The sequence below is a fragment of the Gavia stellata genome, chromosome 7 (genome assembly GCF_030936135.1).
Source record: "Gavia stellata isolate bGavSte3 chromosome 7, bGavSte3.hap2, whole genome shotgun sequence".
Taxonomy (NCBI): domain Eukaryota; kingdom Metazoa; phylum Chordata; class Aves; order Gaviiformes; family Gaviidae; genus Gavia; species Gavia stellata.
In genome coordinates, this window is record NC_082600.1 from 24463486 (window position 1) to 24490747 (window position 27262).

Here is a 27262-nt window from a genome sequence, read left to right on the forward strand (position 1 = left end):
TGGAGCATGATTCAGAGGACATGGCTCCCATGAACCTACAAGTGAGCAGCCAAACAAAAGACTAATTAAGAACCCAAGGAAATGCAGGAGACTAATTGACTCACCTGGATGCTGGGTGGCGAACGATTTTTTCGGGTTGTAGTGGTGGCCATCGTAGTTGTGGTTTCCATGACTGTGGTAGACATTTCTGGAGGCACAGAGGTTGTGGGTGTTGTTCCCAAGATGGAAGGGACTTCCCCAACAAGTCGGACACTTCCATTGATTTTAATGTTGGGGTTGTTCTCCGCTGCCATGTTCAGCACTTTCAAGCCATTGTAATAGAGACCGGAGAGCTGGCCTTGGAAGAGACGCCCTCTGTCCTTCCCTCCTATGGCTATTTGCGCCTGGGTGTTGAAGATCGTTAACTGTCGTCCTAATGAAGGGGGGTGAATAACATTATTGCCAGACATTTCCTTCACTTTGCATCTTACATTGAGTCCTGGCCAGAAATGAAGGACAACAAAGAAGTAGATTCATTCTTGGTAGTGTTTATGATAACTGTAGCAATACAGTATGGAAATACACTGCCTAAAGCTCATTAATAAGGAAGATTAGCCTGAAAGCAAGAACAGCTAAAACTGAATCTCATACTGCAGCATCCACTCACACATCAAAACTCTGGAGGAGCTTTGACTCAGTCCAAAATTTGAACCCAGTCTTTTAGAGTTGGACCCATTTTAAACTACAAATAAGGCTTCAATATGTTGCTATTTTTCTACTATCAATTCAGATTGCATTACCTGTCAAGCTTTAGCCCATAAATAAATCTTCTATTTTGACTGGTCAAAGGATGGGATTAACTCATAAAGCCACTTTTAATAATGCAAAGGTTTTAAGAGGTGGTTCGAGGACAGTAAAACATCAGAAAAAAAATGATGGTGATATAAGGATTGTGTAGGAATCTTAAGACAGGATTAGTCATGATCTTCCACCTGTAAATTTTGTGTTGTGAAGGCTCACAAATCCAAAACCAAGAAACACCAAATGCAAACATTTGTGATGTCTCTGAAAGAGCAAAGTTTTTGAAATAGCGAGGATAACACAGTGCTTCAGATGGTTAAGCCCTGGATGCCTTACATGGGACTCCCCTCTTACAGACAGTGAAAGTCAAGTGTGGGCAAGTTAAGTGGTTTTCTCAAGGTAACACCTTGAGTGTTAGGAGTGGTCTAATATCATAAGTAATGAAAAATATATTTATTAAAAATAAATCTAGTAACAATTGCCAATTCACCTAGTTTTGCAGGGCACTTAAATCACATTCAGCCTGGACTGCTCTATAAATACTGCTTATGTCCCAGGCTGCACTAGGTTGACTATGTTAACAAAGAAATCGCTTCATGCAGTGCAAAGGCAGTGCAAAGGCAGTGCCTGTAATTTCACTGTTCCTCAGAAGATTAGGGGCATGCCAACTGGAATCTGTTGAATTAACAGACATCCAGACTAGGCAGAGCTCAGAAGGGTTATTGATGCAGCGTCAAGTCAATCATCATTCAAATATCTACTGTGATTTCCCATTTTTATGAAGTTTGCAACACATGTCCCCATCCCATTCCCACTCCCCAGTTCTCACTCCCCACGTCCTCTCTCTACTCCACCCTGATGAGAGGTGCAAAACGCCACCATGTAGCAAAGCACAGCCTGTAACCCACTGCTCATTCCTTCACAGCCAGTGGTTAGAGTAGATCAAAATACGAGGGGGAGCTCACCAATTTTGGTGGTCGTCGTGACGGGTCTCGAAGTCAAGTGGTGATGCGGTGTTGCATCATCTTATGGTGAAAGGATGGACCATGGGGAAGAGAATGGGGACAAGAGAAGAAATGTAGCTGAAAGGAGTTCCTGTCCCCAAAGAGGGCCCTAGCTAACTAAGCAAAAGTGTATGGAGAGGTTTAACATACGGACATGTGGAGGTGGGTTGCACATCTCTTGTGCTCCTCACCCACAAATTTGTAAATGAAACACTAGGACTTGATCAGGGTGGAGTAACTGCATTGATCAAGAAATGAGAAATAAAAATGGAGGGTATCCTTCCCCTGGAAAGTGTTGAAACACCTGATGCGATATTCTGCATCTCAGGAGGTTTTAAACTTACCAGAGGTAACGTATGTCTATTGAAACATCAACAAACATGCACTGAAGCCACACATCCTCAGCATGTAAAAACTGAGCCTTTCCTCTTGTCTGTGAGGAAAATAGGATCCAATAACAGTATCAGTCAAAATATTCAGCCCTCTCAGCCCAACTCCTGTCTGAGCTAGAGGAAATGGCACTGTACACTGTTGAAGGCCAAACTCTTGTCATATACCATGTCCTCAGAGTTTGCTTTTCTTTGTCCTGTTGTGCTTTGGATTTTTTAATGGCTATGCTGTCAGTTCTTTACTACACCATTTTTCCTTCTCCTCACACATTCCCTCCCTGTAGCACTGTATTTCTTTACGTACTGTCCCTGCCCCTACGTACCCAGACGTTTCACTTGCCACTCTCCCTCCTTCTCACCTTACTCATGATAGAGTGCCAAAAGGTAGAGGTGAGATCAGTAAGGAACAGGGAGTTATTTCACTAATCTTGAGATGTTATCCCTGAAAATAGAGAGAAAGTACTGACTATTCAAAGCTTTCCATTTCCATTTCCACTGCTTTCTCCCCTTGAATCAATATGGTATCTTTTTTAATCTTTTACCAAAGGGAGAAGTTGTGGGCAATGATGAGGAAGGAGAATTTTTGCTGTTCCAGCTAGGAGAGCTCCCCAACCCAGGGTAGAAAAGGGGTTCCCTCACTTTTACTGGAGGATTACGACTCTCCTCAGGATGTTGTCTATTCTAACCAAGCTCATAGCACAGCTTTAGACATGTCTGTCATATCTCTTGCTTTACTTTCAAGAATGAGGAGCTAGCATATGAAGGCTGAAAAAAAGATCATGTCTCCATTTCTGGGCCTTCATCTGCATCTTCTAATCCTGAAAGAAAGCGTACACCAAGGACGTGGCCCCACTCCAGTAAAAAAGGAACTTTGATTGTGTGTTTTGGAGTCTTCTTGTTTGTTAAGTGGTCTTCCAGTCAGGATTCATGCACTGCACCATATGGTTAATACTGGAGACAGCACTGGTACTAGAACTGTGTTTGCTAAAAGAGCAACCACTTGTTGGAGTCACGTACAACCTGCCACTCCTCATTCTTCACTCTATGATGGTGTACACACACATGAATAAAGACAACAGGGAAATGCACATGGAATGAGAGAAAACTGTTGAGAGAATATACACTTAATTCTGCCACCACAGGTCTCTTCTAATCATTCTTTTGATGATGTGGTTCTGAAGCCCTTACTTCCCCTAAGTAAAACTTATTTGGCCACTGAATTTTACTGAGGAACTGTTTACATTAATAAATTCTACTAGGTGTGTAAGGGTTGCAGACTTACAGTCCTTTTCCACAGAGAACTCTTCCTACTGCTATTTTAGTGTCATCCTGGAGAAAAATGATGAGCATATTTTAAGTTTCTGAGGTGTTTTGTAAATATTCTGAATAGTTTAAGCTCTCATTTCTTTGTTTGCTCTCTCATTGACTTCTTCATTTAGAAAACTGAATACCAATTAAAAATATCACTGAGAAATCTTAGTGAAGTATAACTTTTCCATAACAATAGGAGAGACTTTGGGCCTGATTTTGCAAATCCTAACTGACACTAATAGTTCTTGCTTCAAAAGTACAGTCACTCACATCTACGAGACTTCACGTGTAAGTAAGAAAGATTTGAAGAACGAAGGACTTCCAGGATCAGTCCTTTTGATAAGATGCTTCTGGGTCTTTATTAGCTCATCCAATTGCAGAATAGGAAACATCTGTGCCTTATCAGACACCATGTATTCTGCTAAGGAAATCTGCTGGTTTTATGACTACTTAAGTTGAACAATTTAGGACTAATGTTTCTTTTTTTACTCGCATACATAATCTCCGTGAAGTTAGTAGTGTTTAATGTCTTGCTTATTACTCATATAATTCAAGATTGTAAACCTGGGCTCCTCTTAAAAATATTTTAAACCAATTTATAAAATTCTAAAAAACCCAAAAACCAGTAACGATGCCATTTCAGAAGGATGTTGTGTTATATTTGTTTTCCAAGAATGAACTATTTCACTATTATGAATAATGTAACAGTGGTACCAAAGGAAGACCAAATCTATGGCATTCAAAAACGTCAATCGAAAAGAGTTTCATCTTACCTCACTCAAGCCAAGAACTCATATGGGCAAGACAGCTATTCTATATGCTGTCTCTTTGATGAATCTATCTATTCCTCCATCCATCAGTTCATCTTGTTCCATTTTGAGAGCAAGCTACCCTTTCACTCATTATCTTTATAAAGTTTTCTGACAGAAGGTTTCCATGTTACATTAATTGTTGGATGGATGACCAGATGGATGAGCAGGCTGGTGAACAGCTAGCTAACTATTCATTCTTACTATTTTTTAATTTGAGTGGTACCTCAGTTGCTGAAAATGTCTATCTATTTGAAACGGAGAAGCTATATTGTCTCAGGCGTTACACTGCACAATGTTACTCCCTAACATACAGTGTGAAGACTGAATTTCCTTTCACTTTAGTAAAAACATGGCTCTACCCTTCTAGCCTAAAAACATCCAGCGTTTTGAGAGTGTCTGAAAGCTAAAACACTGCCTCTTTTCGACCCTACTACATGTGTGATTGTCTTTTAAGAAAGCATCAATATTCACAAAAGGTAGACTTCAGTTCAAAACTTCAGGATGACTTACAAATGAAAGTGCCTTGGCATGCTTATAAGCTGAAAATTGGAGAAGCAGTGACATAAAATAAATAATTTGGTGGAAAACCAAAAAGGAAAAAAAAAACCAACCCAAAACAAAAACACAAAAGAAAACAAAGGTGGGTTTCTCAAGCACATGAATTACATCAAGGAATTAGACATGCATCTGTTTTAACAAAATTGAGGCAATCATTGTCTTTAGTGTTAAAGGGACTTTAGCAATTCAAACTTACCAAAATTATCCTCTTTTTAGTGTTAAGCTTTATTTATTTATTTATTTTAGTTTGATCTTGTAAATTAACAGGGCAACCCACTGAGACTCAATAAGCATTTTCTGTACACCTTTATCTTAGAATTTATTTACAATTTAGCTGTCACAAGTACTTTACCTTTAGTTACAAACATTACATAGTTGTAGACCAAACCTGAAAAGTGGGCAACACTGTCAGCTCTCATTGAAGTCAACGGGAACTGAGTGTGCACAACACTTTGCGGGATCAGGCCCTTCACATGAAAATATTTTGACTGTAGTTAGCCACATCCTTTGTGACGTTAACTTAATTCATACTGGTTAAATCAATTTGTTAATTCAGCTGAGGACAGAAGTTTGAAACATAAATTATATTTTTCCAATCCTACAAAACATTGGTTTTCCCTCTTGGAAAATTTGTTAACAGCCATAGTCTAAGCACAGAAAATGCAAGATCTGAGTTCAAAGGTCACCTCCTTTTATCGGCAGCACTTTCTTAAAAGGAAACAAGAGAAGATCATGTTCTGCTTTTACTAGACTTCAAGGCAAGGAGTTAGTTACAGTGATTATTTTTTTTTTAAATACCACATTTAGTATAGAGGGAGAAAATATTCCTGACTTAAGCTCCACTGTATTACCGAGATCCCAGTCCAAACGCTGCTGAAATCAGTAAGGGTTATTCTGTTACCTTCAACAGGCTTTGGAATGGGCTCTATAGCCAAGATTTGTTTTTCCTACTCCAAATTCCTGATAAAAAAAACATTACTGTTCTGACACAAGGCCCATTTCAACAGGTCACGGAGTGTATGCAGAACTCTCACTCAAGCCAGTTGGACTTCTGCATGTTAACAAGTCTTTTGCTGAACTGAGGCCAGTTACTCCAGGCAAACCCACAAAATTACGTAGCACTGCCTGAGATGAAGTTAGGGAAGAATTTGACCCGTAACTTAGACAAATGTATCATTTGAGTGTTCAAACTGTACTCCAGACATAGCATAAAAGTGACAGAACAATCATCTTTCTCTGTCTCCCTCACTGTAGTTTAAATGAAAATGTTAAAAAATGTTTTCTTTACAACATTTTTTAGAATCATTTAATTATCTTAATAGAATTAGGAAATACACAGCCATAGTGGCTAATCAGACTAATGAGAAAAAAGAAACTTACAGGAAGTGGTTTAACAAGTAGGTTTGATAATTTTTAAAGAAAATTTTGATAATAAATATAAAAATGTAGTTTGAAAACAAATCAAAATAGGAAAGTCATGCAGTGGTTAAATTGCCATAATACATGTTGTTGCTCTTTGCTTTTCTTTTTTTGTGTTTTTAGAAAACATCTTCTGAATTTTTGCTTGTTTGTTTGTCATTACTATGGTAGCAAGCTTAGAATTTCGTCCCTTTAACTGCATTTTAATAGCAATGTATTATAGCATGATTTATCAACATATGGCAGGTGGAAGCTGACACAAATTATAATGAAAATTAAAACAGTCATTTATGCAGCAGGCGATTATCATTTAAGAAACATTTATTTGCAGGCTTTAAAAATCAGGGTTTAGAATCAAATGCGTTTAAAATGAAAGTTTTAATGACTGTTACCTTTTTCCTGCAGCCACTCCTCTACAGGCCGGTTATATTTGAAGGGGATTTTCTGTTTTACCATTTGGAACCGTTCACTATCAGTGTTGCCTTTAAAGTTTAAAAAACAGCTTAAAAACCATCTGAAAAGTCAATGAAATAGTTAAAACATCCTAGATTTTTTGGGTTTTTTTTACGACCTTATTTAGCTATAAATAAATAAGTGCGTGTGTGTGTACATATATATATTTGAAAAGAGAGATTTATCTTTAGTAAAGTGGAGAACAGTTATACATCCAATTGCCTGAGGTTCTGGAAGGTCAAAGAAGTTAAATCCCATGAAAAAGGTATCTCAGATTCTCCTCAGAGTATTTGTTTATCCAAATTGGTTAGAAGGCATGTATAATTTGTCCAAGACATGAGACCTTGAGTGAACTCAGTGCCATAAGTTAAAACATTTTGATCAGACTCTAGATCTGATTGCACAAGGACATGGCACAATATGTCAGTCACACAAACACACAGTTAGTAGTACTTTGACAAACCTTCTTGCAGTTGTAAAAGACACGTGTTAGGACTAGAAACCCAGCAAACAGAAAAAAAGAAAGGAAGAAATTATAAGAAATTGATGCTGAAAGGATTTAATAGAAGTAGTTTAAAAAAACATAAGAGTGGGAAGATAGATAGAAAAAAAAGGGAAGTAAAATTTAAAAAGAGGAAGAGCTGTTAATTAAGGATACATGAAGGCTTGTGTCCAGTTACCAAAGACTTGGGCCTGTTGCCAGAAGAAAACAGACGCTTAGAAACTAATTTAAATGAGAGCAGAAATAATTACCCAAGATGTAAATTCTGGCAAGTGTAGTTCCATTGTTCCGTGATGACGGATAATAGAATTATCCAGTAAAGTGTGTTTTGGAGGAAAGCTATTATCACTCGCACATTACAGAGAGAAATAGGATCCACACAAAGTCTTTGTCCAAATTCCCTGGCTACTGAAAAATTGTACAGGTCAGATGGGTTGGGCCAGCCTATAGTAGAAAGGAGCAGCTCAGTTTGATGGTGTTACGAGTGACAGTAAACAAGTGCCATCATTCTGCTTTTTCATTTTCTTCAGCTACAGTGTCTTTCTGACTCATCGTAGTTTTTGCTTCATGTATTATTTTTATAAAAACTCTTCAGTCAGCTAGGCATAAGAGTGCCTATCTTAATATTGTAGAAAACTAGAGTAAGCCCCCAGCTTACTGATGTAATGCTACCATAAACAGAAGTTCAGTAGATCAGTAGGCTCTGATACATGTTTTGAATAAATGGCAGTGCAAGAGTCAGCCACTGCTCTGCACAATTTGCAGTACTGCTTTTAAAATCCCACATATAAATAACCTAACATAGCTTCATATTTATTTGGCTTTCTGAAACAGGTGCTGGAATCTTTCAATGTAAAGGCACACCAAGGAAAAAAAATACGTATGACTAACAGCTGGCAAGCTGCTCCACCCAGTCAACAGCAGACACTTTCATACTGCAAGCAATATGACTAGTAAATCTCATGTGTTCGATAATCCTTACTGCATAACTGTTGCTCAGGAATGCTACTGGTCTGTATGAGGTACCTACTGAGCACAGCTATCCTCTCCAGTATCGTCTTTTTACTGCTGACTTTCTGGAACAGGAGGGAGGGGCACTATGGCAACATACCAGCTATAATCCTACAAGGATTCACATGCAATAAAGCCTGGACCTAATCTTAAGGGGTATTTGTAAAAATCATCTTCTGTACCTCTTTAAATCCAGTTGAAGGGAAAACAGCTATTTGGATTTGGGTTAGTATCTCCAACTACAGTGATGAACATTTAGGAGCCTTGCTGCTTATTTGGGGCAACAGGTAAAACAGAGTGAAGACATTTAAAAGCAGCTTTACTGGCCTGATTCCTTGTCAACTTCCTGGAAAGTCATTTACTTTTTTCCTTCCATGTAACAGACCAATTGTGGGAAACTGCTATTCCTCATTGTAGAAGGATCTAATTAATCACCAGCTGATACACACTGATGTACCGGTTTCTCTGCCCCACCTCAGATGCCTGCCATGTACAGCTGGTTACTTGGATAAACTACAAGGAAAAGATAAAATGTTGGAAACACACTCTGTCAGTCATTTATCAAATAATATTAAACAAGGTACCGTGGTGGCTTGGAGTCACTCACAGACATTAAGTTACCCTTAAGTACATTCCCAGCTCTCATAATTCATATCAGCATCAACAAAAAGTACCAATAGTCAGTTCTGTACTTCTATGAATACAGATTCATAAACTTAAAATTTGAATTATGTTCAGTGCAGGATCTAAGAAAAAAATTGGTAAAGAGCAGCTGAGGTAATATAAACGACAAAACCAAAAAAACCCCACCTAAAGCTAAAGAGACAGAAATATTAACAAAACTATGATTTTTGAGCTGTTTGTTAATAATAAGCTGATGATTAATGTAGGCTGGGGTCATGAAAGGTCAGTTGTTTTCCCAATTTCTTAGCCTAAAGGATAGGTCCCTTTCCTGCAAGTTCTCCCATTTGTTTAAGCCTAGGGGAAGATTACAATCACAGGTCAGGGAAGCAGACCTGCTGGTTTGGGGAGAACAGAAACGAAAGTAATTATGTCAAGCTCACTACAAAACCAATTTCTTTTTTAAGATCAGTTAGCAAGGCATTCTGCTTATCCATTAGACCTTTTCTCAACACACTAATCCATGCTCCCCTTCACCAAACGAGCTAAATTTTGAAATTCTGCATCTCCTTTAGGATATTTTTGGTCTGTTGCAGTGTGCCTATTTTTCTCTGTGTAAGAAAGGAGTACTAGGTCCTGAAAAACACTCAAGAGGTGTTTCAAAGTGACTTAGAGACCTAAATTTCTCTGTGAACTCCTGAATTTCTCTGTCAACCCAGACTTGAACACTTACAGAGAGCCTGTTACTACATCCATGTTGCATGTTTCAGTAGAAATGGAGGTTATTCCCCACTTTATAGAGTATGTTCTGCGTAAGGGCTTCTGGCTAGATGAGTGCATTGAAATCTTAATGTTGATGGGCAAGAACATTTTCTATAGGGTGAAAGAAATTCTATAACACACTTTACTTGGAACAAAAAACTCCACTGGCTTCATTTGGTATGTACATAAGCAACCTTTTACTGGCGGCAATGAGATCTTTTTCAGAATAAAGAATGATCTACGGTTCACAGGAACACAAGAGTCAGCCAGTGGCTGTCATGGAGTGCTTCTTCCTCTGTGTGGAGGGCTGACTGTAGAAAGGAAAAAATATAGTGCACTGAAATTTCTCGTAAGTAGGGCATCTAACAAGCACAGGCCAGCAAGACTAAGGTAAAAAGGAAGTGGGACAATGAAAGAAGACATGACAGGGAGAAATGGGTTTCTTATAATACAGTCCTAGACCTTCAAGAAAGCCAGAAATGACAACTATTCCCCACCACATCTTTAAAAACTTTTTTTTAAAAAATCAGGTTTAATTTAATTTTATTATTATTTTTATTAGGCAGATATATTCAGCAAGATTAAAATACGAATAAAACCCATACCTTTAAAAGCTATGAAAAATTGAAGGACATTAGAAAATTCAAATAGATTTAAATTGCAACATTAGTACCTGATCTATTCTTTTTTGTTTTGTTTTTAAATTTTATTTCAGACATTAGTAAGAATGATTTTTAAAAATATGTGCATGAGAAGGTGTTCACTGATAAACCCAGTTACAACATTGACTTAAAGAACAAGTTTTCCATTGTTAAGCCCTTGGGATAGTCATTAAATATCAATAAAACCATACAATTATTAAATTAATATTGACTTTGAGTTGTGCTTTAAAAAATAAACACAGTATTTGATATGAAAGTTCAAAAAGGAAATATCATGGTTTGCAACACGAAGTAACATAAATTCAACATGAAGTAAGATCATCGGGCATCTGACAGCTGAGCCATGATGTGATTAAGGGGGATTCTTGTCCATCTTCATACACAGAAATTTTCAGTAACAATCCTTTTGTGACCACAATGCAATGCCTTTCTGGAGCTGAATGATACAAATGTTCAAACAATCCCTTCATGCAACTAATCCAGATCCCCCCTTTTTTCTCTTTGAGTCCAGCTCTGATTCAAGGCTGTACTTCAGAAACAAATACACAGGATAAAGAAAGCCATTTAAATTTATTTTAGAAAATATGCTTAATCCCATAGTTCTTTTGCATTCAGAATCAATGTGGGTCTTAAAGGTCTGCAGGATATAATCTGTTATAGTAAAGTTGTGTTGATTAGTTTTGCTACTTGTGATTTACTAAATATTTTTCCTCCCATAGGTTCTTGCTGCTTAAATGATATGAGTACTAATAGGAACTGCTCATTTAAAATAACCTTCCTCCTTTTTCCTTCATCTGCATAATAAATTCCTGTATACCAATGACTTATGATCTGCTTCACGACTTAGCTTCTTCTAAAGAACTGTACCTCAGAAATGCATTCCTTCACCTATTTTTTTCCCCCTTTTTCATGCAAAATTCTGAAGCACAGCCAAACCCAGCTCTGTGAAGACTGGGATAAAACAAGTCTTTTATTCCATGTAGTACTCATATGTACAATTAACAGAAATCCTGCTGCATCTCCTAAGTATCCCATAGACCTCAGTTTTCCAACAAACTGATAAGCATCCAGGCTCTTATGACCTTCAGGATTTTAATGGTAACATTTGGAAATCTTCTGAATCCCTGAATCTTGTTTAAACTGAATATTCAAAATATTTCAAATACCACAGATATTCCTGAGTACTAAACATTTTGGAGAGGAATGGCAGAAGAGCTCTGTTTTTTTGTCTGTCCCTCTTTCCCCCAGGAACACCTGGCACCTCATTCATAAAAATCAGAGCCTGCTGGTTAAATATGATCGGTTGCCAGTACTCTGTCTTTTTTCTGGAGCCCTCTGTATCTAGCTTTAGCTCTTGATAATCATTATTACCAGTTCCCACAGGAAATGCTTTTGATACAGTGCAACAGTCCAGGGGAAGATAGTTTAAATTTGCCCATGAGCAAAGCAGAATTTTCTTCCAAAGCCCTTCAATATTGGATGACGTTTTGCTTTTCCGCTCATGGTCCCTTTAAGAAAAGAAACAATCTTTATTGCGTTAAGCTTATTTCTAAACCAAAATGGATTCTTAAGCCAAAGAAAGTAAAAGAGCAATTGAAGCTCTGAAAAATGTTGCTTCTTGGCCTAGATACCAATCATGATGATTTACTGCCTCTTTGGTGTGAAAGAGAAAAGCTGAAAGGTTCCAGCAAATTGCACTGGGCAGAAAGAAAGTACTCGCTTCCAGGTGGAATATTAATCCAACCTGATGTGTTGTCAAGTCTGTGAAGATGCTAAAAAGAATACCATAAGAAAACATTCATCTGTCCTAAATTAATGCCAAAGGCTGTTTTATGAAAAGACACTACAGCAGCAACATTTTCTTCACTGCTTATAAGTCTCTAAAAAGAATGAGACATTTTATCTAATGACCAGTTATTAAATGAAAAGCGATATGGTGATACTAATGATTTAAGAAAACATTTTGATATCAGTGCTCAAGGTTTAAATTGATTCCACCTCTCTTTCCCTTATTGTAGATGGAATTCTGGTAGTAAAAGGGCTAGTAAGCAGTTAGTGTTTGATAGGTCAGTTCACCCAATGGCCTTTAATGCCAGCTCCCTTTGAGTTTTTATGGATGCTCACAATCTCGCTAAGATTTACATACACTTAATTGACATCAGTATGGGAGGGGGGCATGGTAGCCTGCTACAGCCTGCAAAGTTTACCTTTGAGGGATAAATCCTCTACTAACATAAACTGACTCCATTCAATTCAGTGCCAAAACTCTTTCTAGAGCTGATGCGTTGTGCCCTGGAAAAGGAGACTCGCATACATCGTGGAGAAGCTACCATTTTTCCCTAATATCTAATAAATGGCACAAAAGTTTCAGAAGTGTGTTTGTGATTGGCCGACACTGAATGTCTTTAACCACTTCTGTTTTCAGGCAGCTGCGCTTAAAAACATACGGTATACTGAATTGTCCCATTTTCACATTTCCTTAAGTACATATTTTGTTCTAAATACTACGAAGTACAACCATCATTTGCTCACATTTTGTATTCAGGTAGGAAACTGAGACATGCCTGTTAGTAAAGTTCATGTTTAGGATGAGAACCTTCTTCTTCCATAAATCAGGAAAGAATAACAACACTACAATCAGTTTTAGCATCAGGCCTGTTTATGTATAGCTGTTTATTTTGTTGCATTACTGTAAAACCATATTGTGGTTTATATTATATAACATAAGGAATGTTTGCATCAAAATCAAAACATGCAAAAAAAATCTCTACTCGCAGTGTTTTTTATAGAACGCTTGAAAAAAGGCCCAACCTGAAACCACAGATGTGGCTTATACAGAAATGAAACAGGATGGCCATGCAACTAAAATAAGGCAGGTGATCTGGAATCTTTCTAACTACCACAAACTGTCCCTCTACAAATTCTTACAAAGCTTCAGTTTTGCCTTGCGTAACAAGGGGTGCTATGGAAGATTAATTCAAATTTGGGATTTCATTTCATTTGAGGGGACTGAAGAATAGCCAAATCTTGACATTGTTTATCTTTGCTTCAGCTCTTGGATATTATGTTTTTTGCTTTGCCTTCACTGTTCAATAAAGTTGCACCTTTTGCTATGGAATTCTCATTTTATTTCTTGTCCTCATCTTCCCCTTAAGTCCTGGATGCCCTTGACTTTATCTACACTTCCCTCTGATCACATTGTTTGCTGGGAGCCACACCTTTCCTTCCGATCATCTCACCGTGGACCAGGGTTAAAAGCTGACCTTCACACTGCAACTCTCCTCAGCTGACTGCCCTCATGACAAAAGACAATGAGGTCTCGGTAGCATAAGTACTAAAAATAGGAGAGAGAATTATCGAGCAAGACTGCAACAGCAAAAGTTACTCAGGCAACTAGAGTTGTTTCTAAGTTTCTACAGCCTCAACCAAAAGCTTTACGTTGCTACCACTCTCTATCTTATCTTATCTTATCTTTTTTAGCCTAAAAAATGTAGGGTCCTAATTCAAAGCAAAGCAGCATTCAGGCCAGTCACTGGGAAATTCAGAGGCAAACTAGGAGATTAGAGTTTAAACGTCTGTCCAGAAGGTGCAGCTAACATGGGCCACTGTGACATTAATAAGACTAAGGAAGACTTTGCGAAGTCATCTAATTCACCCCTCTGCCCCAGGACAAGATCAGTAACATTTCAACCTCCCTTAGATTAACCTTTCAATCCTGTCTCAGATGACTGAGAAAATGAGTGCCTTTTCCCTGATAATCTAACACAGAAGCACAATAGGAGCAAAACAAAAAGAAAACTCAGACTAGCAAAGGTGGAAGAAGGTTAATCAAACTTTTTCAAGCGTGCAAAAGAAAAAAAAAATGTTGGTCTTGTGAAAAATGTGACTCAGGTCTTATTTTATATGAGCAGATTATACTGAGTCATTTCAGCCCTGTAGAAGCTGAGGCCATAAGCATGAGATAAAAGCAGTCTGCTAGTCTGCTTCTGTTCTTTTTTGATTTATGTTGGAAAAGTGAACTAGTGTACAGTATAGAGAAAGCCATTACCAGTTCAACTTTTATACAGATACGAAACAATCTGGCTGTCCACATTACCAGATCTTTGAGATTTTTTGTAAGTAATGTGTATATTATTGTTTTTTGACTGACCAGGTCCAAATTAAGCCCCATATCAGGCAGCCAAGGCTATTAAAGAACAACTGAAACTACATATTGATCTTTCCATTTTAAACAAGAACAAATTTCATTTTGCAGGAAGAGATATGAAACAGAGATCACAATGAAATCCACTGCTACTGTCCCCACATCCCACTTCTTCGATTCCTTTGGAAAAGGTCAGGATCTGATTTATATAGCCCAGTGGGAACAAGCAGCAATAACCAAATGCCAAAAGCACTTTATTTGTATTGACACTTTAAATTCTATTAACTCCCATTTACCTAGGCGTTGCTTCTCTGTTTTGTGGATCATGCAAAGGTAGGACAGAGAAACACTGGATCTAGTGTACATGTGTTGGGTTAGGCATTTTGCTTTCAGGACCAACGTGGGACTGAAAACAGAACAACTGCCTTTGCATGGTGCACGATTTGAGGTAAGAAAACTTGTGGTCTTACATGTGCTTCATAAAGAATCGGTGGCTCACTATTGCACCCCTACAAACAGGAGCACTCAGGTAGACAGCTAGCTTAGGTCTGACACAGCCAGCATGGAGGCAGGACTAGAGAGAGTACTGATTCCTGCAGAACCACTTGGGGCTCAGTGCACTGTGCTCCCCATCCAAGAAGGGCTCCTCCTTATGTTTATCGGGCATTACACCAAAACCAAGACTCCTTGTTGGAAGGTGCCAGCAGGCACTCCAGTATCTATGCAGGAATCGGCTCAGTTGCAGCAGGACTTGCAGTCTCTGCCTTGATACTGGCAGTGATGGAGCTGGGTTGGCTCCACCAGAAACCTTCAGATGTTTCTGAATCTTGTTTCCCTGTGCATGTATAATCAGGGAGATGATATGGGGAGCTGAATATACAACAAATAGAGAAAGCATGTACAGTCCTTCCCCATGATTACAGTGCTGAGCTGTCAGTAAAATTCATGAGTAATGCCTATAAAGCATTTATTCAAATGTCACCAATGAGGATTGGAAAGCTAACGAGCTACAAATAACAGAAAGGCAAAAAACCTATGGAAGGGGGCAAGTTCTCTGGGGTGAATGCCAGGAAATAACTAAAAGTAAGTAAGAAACTGATGAAAGAAGAATTTTATTAAGAAGCACTTCCTATCAAGATTACATATTAGACAGTGCTACAGTCTCCTCATGGAAATTCTTGAATTATTTCAAATTTTACTTGCTAAAGTGGTGGGGGATATCAGTTGATTACAGAATGCAATAAATGAGACCAAACAGGCCTTTCGCGTCTCTAATTGCTACACATCAGTGACCTTTGCCTCCTCTTGAAATCAATTCTTCTGTTTGCAGCAGCTTAGAAAAAGAGAATTCCAGGACCCTGTAGTAACCCAGTAAGCCTTCTCAAAGACAGGTGTCATTCACAAAGCCAAGCCATGAACTAGAGGCACAGGAAACATCCATATGGTGAAAAAATCATTACTGAATAACACTGTGTCAGAAGTAAGGTAGACCCATGGGAAAAAGAACTGTTAGTTTCTGTAGATATATTTTTCCTACTCCAACCTTTTAAATCAATTTCTTTCTTGGAAGTGACCTGAGTTTTGGAAATTGCTATGGAAATGCTAAGTAGTGAAGGGGTAAAATACCACTCAGTCTGCACATGATAGACTGTTATGTAGAGTGAATCTCACTGACTGTGAATTTCTGGGGCTTAAGAAAAAAATACAAAAGATTTTGCAAGTCCAGCACTGGAGTTTTCAGTCTCCAGGGTGCTCTAGGTACTCAGTAAATAGCAAAGATGTACGTTCACTGACCCAGAAAGCTTTACATACTCAGTGAATTGTAGAATATTTTCTATTTAAGTCCCCAAAGATAATGTAAATTGGGGCTTTATCCCCACTTTACTGATTGGAAAACTGAGCCACAGAGTGGTAAAGGCATTGACCAAGACCACAGAGAATGGCATCTATAAAGCCAAGGCTGGGATTCGGGAACTTCTGGCTCCCAGTTCCATGACTAGCCCCTTTCATTTCTGACCATCCTTTCACACAGTTGCTCTGCTTTAGTCCACAGCATTGGATTTCAATGACTTTGTGCTTTCCAGTGCCTTTTAGTGAGCAGGGAGAAGGCTGATGTGGATGCGTGAGCCCCTTCTGTCACTGCATGTCAGCTGTGTCAACCTGGGATTACAGCTGGCGCTGTTCTTTCTGCAGGCAATAAGATCAAAAAAGCACGAAGTTGTTGTTCAAGCCTCTGATCCTTCAGGCCATATGTTTGTTTGCTCACTCATTGCGCACGTGTGTGTGTGCGTATGACAGAGAGACAGGAACAGAAGGAGAGCCAGGGAGGGAGAGAAGAAAGAGAATATATTGGAACAACTCCATTTGACCGGGAAAACTGAAACAGAACTAACCCAGGAGAGAAACGTAACTATATTAATGTCTGGGAGTTCACTGCACTGTGCTGTCTGGCAGACTTCTTACTTTCTAGAAATCTCATTTAGTCCAATTCTCCATTTGAGAAATACTTCTCCATCTTTCTCTGCACTACACTCTACAGCTACATTATATATATCATCAGATGACTGAACCAATAATAATTCATTTTACTCCAGCAAAGGAGACATTACCAGAAATTTTTGATCATACTGCTTATGCTTGGTACCTGGCTATTCATTCGATCATGGACCAGTGGACACAAACAGATGGGAACAGCACACAATATTTGAGCATTTGGACAGTTAGGATAATCACGTATACTTTAGCCTGGAATTGTTAGCAAGACCAAGCTATCAGGATATACCTATATCTCTTAGCATTTATTACAATTCCTGGAAAATGGCATGGTGATGATTTTAGCAACAAGCATGCTGGATGTCAGAGAGATATAAAGAAAAAAAGACATGACTTGTATCCCTCTGTGAATGCAATACATCTTTTTTGCACCATAGTATCTCAGGAACAGGGACTCAAAGGCCTGTAGTGAGTGTAGAATGTAATCCAAGTATTTATGGAAATCCCTCGGCCGAGGTTTATTATATCAGATGCAAGAAGGGTGAGAACAACTAGGTAGAAAGATGCATCAGTACCCTACGGATACTATCTCTTGACATACTTTAAGTCATCATTCTGACATAGAGCAAGCATAGGATTGGGGAATTGCAAAGCTCATCTCCTGAGTTATACTACATACCATACTAGCATTGTCAAAGGTTAACATAACTTTTTATGAACATTCCCTCTGTGTTGCAAGAATTTCTCTTACAGAGAATCCTGGTCTGTAGGACTAAGCTAAGAGGAAAGAACTGAGATTCAAGAATCAAGATCATCAATGGAAAAATAATCAGAGAAATGGAGAAAAAATAGAGATGCCACTAAACTGCCTAGGTTTGGTTTTGTCTTGTTTTGTTTTAAATTTTGGCTGAGCAATGTGCTCACAATACAGCAGAGTAACTTCTACCAAATTCCAGCTAGAGAGGGAGTGGGAGTATTTCCACAAGATCATGTCTCCCTGAATAAATTAACAAGGGGAAAAAAGAAAGTGTTTGCTTTCCAATGTAGTAATACAAATGTAATGAGTGTAGACATGATACAAACACATACAGCTCATGTTATCTCATATTTCAGGTCACAGACTAAGCATAAGAGTAAGATAATTTTTTTTAGAAGGACATCTTTTGGGGCATATTTTTGTTGTTGCCATGGTGGGTTACTGTAATTCTCTGAAGCATCAGATACTTGGCTGCTCTCCAGCTCAAGCAGCTGATTAGATGGACAAACAGGCTCTGGGAGGACAGAATAGAAACCATCCCAAATCCAGGACCACTGGTCAGAAGTGTCATTTTGACCATTAAAGCAAACTTTTTTCTCATGTATTTGGTATTTGCCTGTAGATTTGACATATTGGACATCTAGTCTGATTCAGGAAGACGTAAGAATGATGCTACACTAATTCAACTAACAGCATGCAGCAATATAATACATACATCTGTTCTTTTGGACAGCACTGACAAAAAGTTTTCCTTAAATTGTCTGTACTTTCTGATAGTATTTTCTTTATCCAGGCAATAAATAAGAGAAAATATTCTGGCTAAATTAAAACTAGTATTGCCTCTGTGGCATGTATCTGCATGTTAGAACAACCTTTTCTGTGACTGTTACGTAGCGGTAATAGAGACTGCTACATAAGAATGCTTCTTATTCCTTGTCCCCTCTTTCCCACAGCTCAAGGACTATCTGTGGGATCCTAGGTGGGAATTAGATGGTCATGGCTACTTACATGAAGACACTATTCTGCATGTACCCTTCATTAGGTAAACTTCTTTCAACCCTACTGCTGTTAAACAATGGTGTACTGTTTATTCTGCCTGGTTATCTTACATGTCTTCATAAAAAACATGCATCTCCCTCTTTCTTAATGTCAAGCTGACAGAAATGCTGGTGCTTGATAGACTACCACTCACATGGGCTTGAGGTATTTGGTGAAGGTAAGACTACAACTCCTGTAGACTGAGTGCAGCATGTTGTAAGAGCCTGGATCTGTTTCGAAAAATGAAACCTTGACAGGAAGGATGAGTACTGGAAGTTGCAATATAGTCACTTTGTTCTTTTTCTCTCTGTTTTACCTCTCCTCTGTCCTCAAAGACAGAATGTGGAAGACAGACAAGCCCTATAGCACTTCCATGCAAGTGTTTGGGGATAGGGACAAAATGGAAACAAATCAGAGCATCATACTTCCTGTGGAAAAGCAAAACATGAAGTACACAGAAGTTAAACTGTGAGCGTAGTGGCAACATTTATGTGAATTATTTATCATGTCAGATCTTATCCCATCATCCAGTATGAATGCACATGCATTAACACGGATGTGCTTGCACAAATTTCGAAGTACGTTTGTCTGATGGTGACTTAATATGTGTAGGTTTATATCTCAGTGGATACAGAGGACCAAAACTGAGTGTTCTTATCATGTAGCCATATTTATCTGTTTTCCAACCTTATAAATATTTTATAGATGTTACGGCCCTGCAGTGACAAGCTACAATCAACTCTTGATTTCATCAACTTGTCATGCTTTAATCACCCCTCTTGGTAGATCTTTCAACATATGTCACAGTACTGCCTTCAAAATGTGCTTCTCCAATGCTGTTTTATTAACCCTGTCTTTTTATATGTTTTGGGCTCATTATGAAATGCTGTAAATCTGTCAAAGGCACTTTACATGCCATCTCCAATTCATGCTGATAGGAAGCATCTGAGAGCTCATTTAAGTCCCACAAAATGAGTACAATATGAAAAATCAAACCCCACAAACAAGTGTATGACAAGAACCCTGGGGATCACATTCAGCCCACAGGGCTAATCAAAATTCAGTGCTCTTGTTCCTAACTCATTACCCACTCACAAAGGCATTTGCATAGGAAAATATTAAGACTACAGTGGGATCTGGTAGCACCGTAAAGAAATCCCTTCAGCTTGCACATCAAGCAACAAGACTTATTAATGACTCCAAGTAGTCAAGTACAAGATCCATGTGCCTCTTCATGGACACAGCTTCAGCCAAGCTTCTTACTATTACCTTGGTTTCAGTGGCAGTGAGAAGGAGATCATAATAGCCTCAAGTCTGAAGGAGGGAAGGGAGAGCCAAAGGGGCACAAGAAGGCAGAAACCAGAGTTGGGGAGGTGGGGCTGAAAATAAGAGGGAAAGAGGAGATGCCAAAATCACTCTGGAAGAGACAGAGGGAATTTGGGGGAGGAGGAGCCAGGCTCTGCAAAGCACTGAGAACAAGTTATTTCTGCTTATAAGGCTTGGCTACCAAACATTTGGAAATCACTGAAGTAGTACAACATGAGTCGTGCAGGGGTACTGAGCAGGGATAAGTACTAAGTTATTCACAATATTCACAATATTACATATTATTTCCAGTTTCAGAGCACGTGTCAGCTGAAGAAAGGATATGTAGTCTTCTCTTAAATCCTTCAGTGATGCTACTATTAGATCATTCAAACTTATCTTTTCCTTCTTAGTCAATGCATTATAAATTAAATAAAGCAAAGTTGTGAGAGGTAATATCCCATATTAGGCCAATTGGTAACAGTTGAAAAATACAGACAAGCTTTCAGAAACACAAAACCTTACAAAAATTACAGAACGAGAAAATTAAAATGTCACTGATAAAAAACCAAGAACAACTTACATTTCTAGAAACGAGGCTGTTTTTTTCAACTGTATTGGACTGACTCATAAAGACTGTCTTCAGTAATCCTGCCTTGGTTATAATCAAAGACGACTACACATCTAACACGCTATTCCCCTCTAACTATGGCACTCATTTCCTAGATTAGTGTTATCTCTGTTTCAGAAACAGGAGGGTTAAATTACCCTTGTTCAGATGGTCAGCAGGTAGCAAAACACAGAGCACAGAAAAGCTGGCTCAGTCCCCTGCTTTACTCTTGGGAAATCTCCTGTCTCCCCATATTCAGTAAAAATTCAGTGAGATGAACCCAAGCCAGCATGTACAAAGAATCTGGATGCAACCTTGTGAGACCTCCTGTTTCAAGGACAAGATGGGGACTAATATAAAAAAATCAGCACTCATGGCTGGGAGCTGTTTTCTACAGCTCCCTTCTAGGCTTTACATCAAACAAATCCCTGCTAAATTTTGTCTTTAACAACTAGAACAATCACTGCATTATCTGAGGAAATTCCTCATCATAACAAGCTCTTGTGTGTTTTGTGCAATTCCTTTACAAATAACCTTGAGCCTTGTGTATGTCCTCTTAATATCTCAGGAGAGGATCTCACTTTCTCCTCTCTCCCTCTCCTGCCTGCCTACCCCCACCCCACCCCCCCCAATTATCTCTTGCTGTCTTCTGGGTGGTTATGTTTAATCTCAGGATTAGGCAGAAGCCTGCAGTTTGCCTTTAACAGCTTATCAGCTTCCAAGAGACATTTACAGGGAGAGAAAGACTCCAGTTTTGATAGCAGTAATTGTATTTAGCTTGTAAGATACAAGGCTATTTATCTCACGGCTGGGAAATCACAGAGGGAGAGAAAGAAGATGTTGCTGATAAAAACTAAATAAACCCAAAAGGAATGAAGAAAAGAAAAGAAACAACCACCTCCTCAGAGTCCCTCCAGTAGAGGAATGAGGTGGGAAATGGACTTCATTGAACAAAAAGATCATGCCACTTGTGGAAGGAGATTGAAAATATCAAGGGAAAGGTGATAAACAGCTTGAGTAGGACAAAAAACGACCTGTTTCAAAGCAGACTATGAACTCGAGTTCAGTAGTCACAATTGTGTAAAACTTAGGGAATTTGGTTTGTAAAGATGGGTATAACCATTTTTAGAGATACCGAGTACTGACACTCCATTTAAAGACAGCTGGAGCTGTGGACAACCACGTATCTGAAAATTAAGTCTGTTTCTCATTTTTCACAGAAACTTACAATAGGACCCATCATGGGTCATGGGGTGTCATACAAATCTTAATATTTAAACCAACTTCAGGTTCCTTACTTATTAAATGTCCTTTCCATTCCATATTTGCAGTTCAGTCCCCTCTTCTCAAAACATCTCCGTGCGCCATTTCTCCCACTCCAAAAGCCCTGTAAAATCCCTGATGCTGACTTAACTCAAGTTCTGTTCGGCCCACTGTACTACTGCATTTTTAAAACACCTACAATAATTTTGTATGGCTATTAAAAAAAAAAATAGGATCTAGGTATTTTGAATCTTATTAGGCTGCAAGCAATATTCTAATTCTGTACAATCAAAAGAGCATGCAAGCAGGGCAGAGTTAGCATCATCCCACTGGGAAATACTCAGCACTTTATGTTGAAGTATCCAATGGTCTTCAACAGCAATACAAAAGGCCCCACGTTTCAATGTGTATCACTTTAGTCACAGAAGACTTTTAGTAAAAGAAGGATAAGATGGAACTATTCATATCATGCACCTCGAATACTGTGTTCAGTTTTGGGCCCCTCACTACAAGAAAGACATTGAGGTGCTGGAGTGTGTCCAGAGAAGGGCAACGAAGCTGGTGAGGGGTCTGGAGCACAAGTCTTATGAGGAGCAGCTGAGGGAACTGGGGTTGTTCAGTCTGGAGAAGAGGAGGCTGAGGGGAGACCTCATCGCTCTCTACAATTACCTGAAAGGGGGTTGCAGAGAGGTGGGTGTTGGTCTCTTCTCCCAAGTGATTAGCAACAGGACAAGAGGAAATGGCCTCAAGTTGCGCCAGGGGAGGTTTAGACTGGATATTAGGAAAAATTTCTTTACTGAGAGAGTGGTGAAGCATTGGAACAGGCTGCCCAGGGAGGTGGTGGAGTCATCGTCACTGGAGGTGTTAAAAAAAAATGTGTAGACGTGGCACTGTGGGACATGTTTTAGTGGGCAGGGTGGTGTTGGGTTAATGGTTGGACTTGACAATCTTACAGGTCTTTTCCAACCGTAGTGATTCTGTGATTCTGTGATATCATTCAATTGGATCAAAAGAGGAAGACCAACATAAATATTTCACATTTCCACCACCATAACTCCTTCTCTACAGTTAAAATAGATGAGATGAGACATAAAGTATCTATTAAATCTATAATACATAGATGTTGTATATAATTTCAGCTGTCTCACATCACCTGCATGGTACCAACAAAGCAATATCAGATCTCTCCACCAAGTAAATGAAAAATATATTGCAGCAAGAGAGACTCCATGCTTTTCACATTTTAGATAGGTAGGACAATCTAGACCACTATCACTTTAATCTGTGCTTCAGGAAAGCATTTTGTTTCAGGCAATGGCAGGTGAGAAAGAATGACTTCATCTCACATAGACTACTAAAGATGTAGTTCAGTGAAAACTTTACACTGGCATAAACCATCCATGCTGATAAAGGAAGTCATCTTATCTTTTCCTGTGTCCTGAATGATTATGTCCACTCCCATGTGGCCTTCTTTCCTGGGCCAGTTACATGGTGAATGGCATTGGTAAAGTGATCCAGCTGAACAGAAGACGAGAGAGAGAGAGAGTAGAAAACAGAAATTTGACTATTTAAGAAATGCGAGTATGAGAAGGAGTAACAAAAGATTGAGCTCCTCTGTCCAGCTCCAGCTGTATATTACTGTAAGATCCACCTGCATCAGCATTTTGGTTTGAATCAGGTGCATGCCTCCGAGGTGTACCTCCCAAATCTCTCCACATGCTACACTTTGGTTCACATACTGAAATGCTCTCAGGGAATACAAACTGGATTTCTTTCAAATGAAATTAAACCAGAAGATATGTCCCAACTGTTCAGGAGCACTGAGTCCTAGGGACTGGAACTATTCTGAAGGAAAGCCCCAGAGCTGACATCAGGGTCTCAGAACCAACTTTTTATTTTATAGATATACACTTATTGGGCTACAGTACTTACCAAAGCAGTCACAAAGTCCCTGGAGTTCTCCTGTTGAGAGCTAACTGTCCAGCTTCCTAAAATCCAACTTCCTCACAAACGTGTACTTGAGAGAGAGAATGAAGTAGGGGCACAGAGGACAAAATCTTTTTTCTTTTATTCAGTGCCAATAGAACTGCAAATTAATGTCATTTGAAAGGGCAGAGACTCCTAAAAGAAGGCTGAGAGATCACTCAAGAGAATGATAAAGGGGAAAAATACAAAATCTGCATTGGGTGGATGAACTAATGAATCCTGATAAGGATCCAGTTGTTGAATGCTCTCCTATTCCTTATTTTTAAAATGCAGGAATAAAATCCAGGCTACAGTTCTCTTGCTAAATCATGTCATCATGACAACCTCTTCCTGCCTCTTGCCTCCTTTCCTTTAATCTTCTCCTTTAATATATTACTCCAATTAGACTTTATTTTGGTTCACTGATACTCTTGCTTTACAGCTTCTCTTCATCTAGTTTTGTTTCTTTTTCTACTGCAGAAAATGTAGTCAGTGCATGGATGAATGAACAGGAATGTCATGCTTGTTCCGATGTATGCTACAAATCCGGTAACGCACAAGTATTTCTTTGCAAGCAAAGACAGTGGGGAGAGAAAAAAAAATCTCTTGTCTAAGAAATAATGAAAACTTAGGGACTAAGGTGTCCCAGTTCTGTGTCAAGAGAGAATATTTGTTTTTAACCCTTCTGAGAATTGCTGACTCCTTCCCAACCTCAGGATTCCTAATTTAAGTCCTTCTGTCCTACTGTAAAGTGCCTCAAATTTGATGGGTTTACTGTAACCTGAAACAAAAACGTGTCAGAGGCTTCCTCTGCCTGAACTAGCTTTCCTATCTTACCTATGCTTGGCCCAAAATGACTCCTACTTCATCACTAAAAAGATTAATTTAGTTATAGAGAAGGCTTTCAGCAAGAACATAAAAGCAAGAAAATAACAGATTGTACTTGGTCACTGTTATCTGGGATGTACATCAAAGGGTGAAGGTATGTGAGACAACAGAGGAAGGCAGTCATGGAAAACTGCACTTTAGGGCATAGAAATTAATAAGTATTTGTTGGCAAAAGGTGTACATCCTGACTGAGAAATATGTTGTGATGATCAACTTCATGAATTAAGCATCAAGGAACAGGCTATCAGTATAGCCTATGGAAAAAGCCCATCTCCTTATTGTGTACTTGAGGGAGAGGAGAAAGGGCAAAACTATTGCAAATAAATCATAAATGGCTCAATGGTTTTGGCTGAACTAAATCACAACAGCTGAATTGCAGATAGCAGTCCCAGTGCTAATGCTGCTATTTGCCATCACCCAGCTCTCAGGAGCTTTGCCTCAGATACCTGCACTGGGCCACTGTCAGAGTCTTACTGCCCAGTAAGAGAAACTCTGGCAGGGTTGGAATGGTACAAACAGTGAAAGATCATCCCTAATGATTGGGGTTATTTCAGTCCCAAAGCTTAGCCAATCTTAACTCCAGTTTAACTCCCTCCTTTACAATTTCTCTCTAGCCCTTTTCGTTACAAGAAAGCATAAAGCTCATGTTGCAGGTGACTGAGATGTAATTGGATGCTATAAAAACCAAAATGTCAGTGCCTGAATTGTAAGTTGGTTGCTTTTCCGTTTTCCTTCCACTTCCTTGTCTTTTACATGAAGTTGCAAAAATACAGCTTTGGAGTCTTTCAGTCCCATTAGGCTAGTTTCATTTAATTTCAATTTAACTGAAGACTGTGTTTTAAGGAAAGCCAATATTCTCTCTCTTTACTCATTTAATGAATATCCCACTTTCCTTTGTGCTTTCCATTGAGCAAGTAATTATAAGTCTAATGTATAATCCTTCTACAGGTAATAAAACTCAGAGAGAAGCATCGAAATGCCATTCAGAATGCAGCTCTGCTGCCTGAAGATTGCATCATGTGTGATGACGAAGAAGATACTTTTGCTAGTTTGCAAAATTTGCAAACATCAGGCTGTAACACTGTGCAGAAAACCAAGTACACATGAAGTTGTTCATATTACAGACAACACAGCATACCCAAACATGCATGCGCTACATATATGATGTTTTTTAAACACTACAAATAACTGTGTTTCCACAATTGAAGTGATCCTATGCGTAAAATACAAGATTCCTTAGCTATTATTACACAAGTTTGAAACCAATTGCATTTTCAGCAGTTTCCAGCTGAAACACATTGGATTAGCCTGGGTCAACACAACCACAAAGCTTTTTACAGAGTTGAAACTCTGCTGAACACCGGTTTGGTCTTGCAGTCAGTATGAGAAACACTAGTACAAGTTTGGCCTGTGAAAGACAACAAATTATTCATTTCAAAAGCTCCTGTTTGGTCTTCTTTTAAACCATTAATTCCCCAGAAAATGGAATTAATAAGGTTTGGTTTCCTGTAGGTATTGGCTTCTCTCATTGAAGCTTTTCCTGAATCTGAGGCATTCATAATGCCAATATGGATATTCTAGTATTTAACATGAATTGAGATCAAGCCACAATCCTTTCCTCTGGAGGGCTGGAACACTGCCCTCCTCCCTTGGTTATTTTCCCTAGCCATGTAGGATCCTTATTTTTTTTCACTTTTGCCTCTTTTTTAAATTCAGCTAAAAAATCAGTTTGAAAGAAACTGGAAAAAATTAGGGACACACATGCACACACACACAAAGTATAATCCCATAAGCCTTATCTTCACAGGGACAGGCTGAAAACTTCACCACATACAAACAGCCAGAAATTGAAATACATGCATGGAAAGAAAAAGGTGTCTGGAATATAAAGGTGTTGTTCTCCCTTGGGGAACAACTGCATATACTCCATACGATCCCAGAATATAAGATTAATGCTGATTCTATAAAACCATACATCTTCTAATGAAAACACAGGAATATCTTTAGCCAAGACAGAAGCAGATTGTACTGAGGTATTCTCTGAGTGTGATTTATTTTCCCTTTTAAAAAAAAGTATCTCTAAAGCAATGAGCTGAATATTTTGTTTCTTTACACCAGGGACTTCCTACAGCAAGTAATAGAAGAAGAAAATTTATTCATGGGGTTTTTACTGACTATAATTGGATGCCAACTGTATCAGAGGTATTTTACCACAAAATAATTGATGAAAGGAGCAGAGAAAGATGCTCAGTTTGGGCTTCCCCTAGCCATGCTTCCCTTTCTAACCAATGGATAACAGAGCTAGAATCTAACTCAGCATGTCTGTCATGATATTCTTGGAAAGCAATTATTTCACAGAAATAAGGATAATTATTAAAACGTACTCTTTTGCATATACATCATCAAACCACTGACAAAGTGTCATGCTGAACATGTGTTAGAGATCACCACAGGACAGATCATTTATATTAAAAACTTTCTTGTGTACTTTCTGAGCAAGTGGAAGAGATGAAGT

At 38.7% G+C, this 27262-nt stretch overlaps 1 protein-coding gene across 7 annotated transcripts in view; it reads right to left on the bottom strand.

Annotated features, from left to right (window-relative positions):
* The window catches only part of NRXN3 (neurexin 3), a 983888-nt gene that overhangs the window by 107601 nt on the left and 849025 nt on the right, over window positions 1-27262 (bottom strand). For 4 of the 7 annotated variants that reach the window (XM_059819968.1, XM_059819970.1, XM_059819971.1 and 1 more), the window contains one exon: window positions 105-412. In XM_059819968.1, coding sequence (XP_059675951.1) covers window positions 105-412 — 308 coding nt within the window. Of the gene's footprint in view, window positions 1-104; window positions 413-6665; window positions 6756-27262 lie in introns of all 7 variants that reach the window. The other 3 variants (XM_059819967.1, XM_059819969.1, XM_059819972.1) reach the window with 1 other exon arrangement.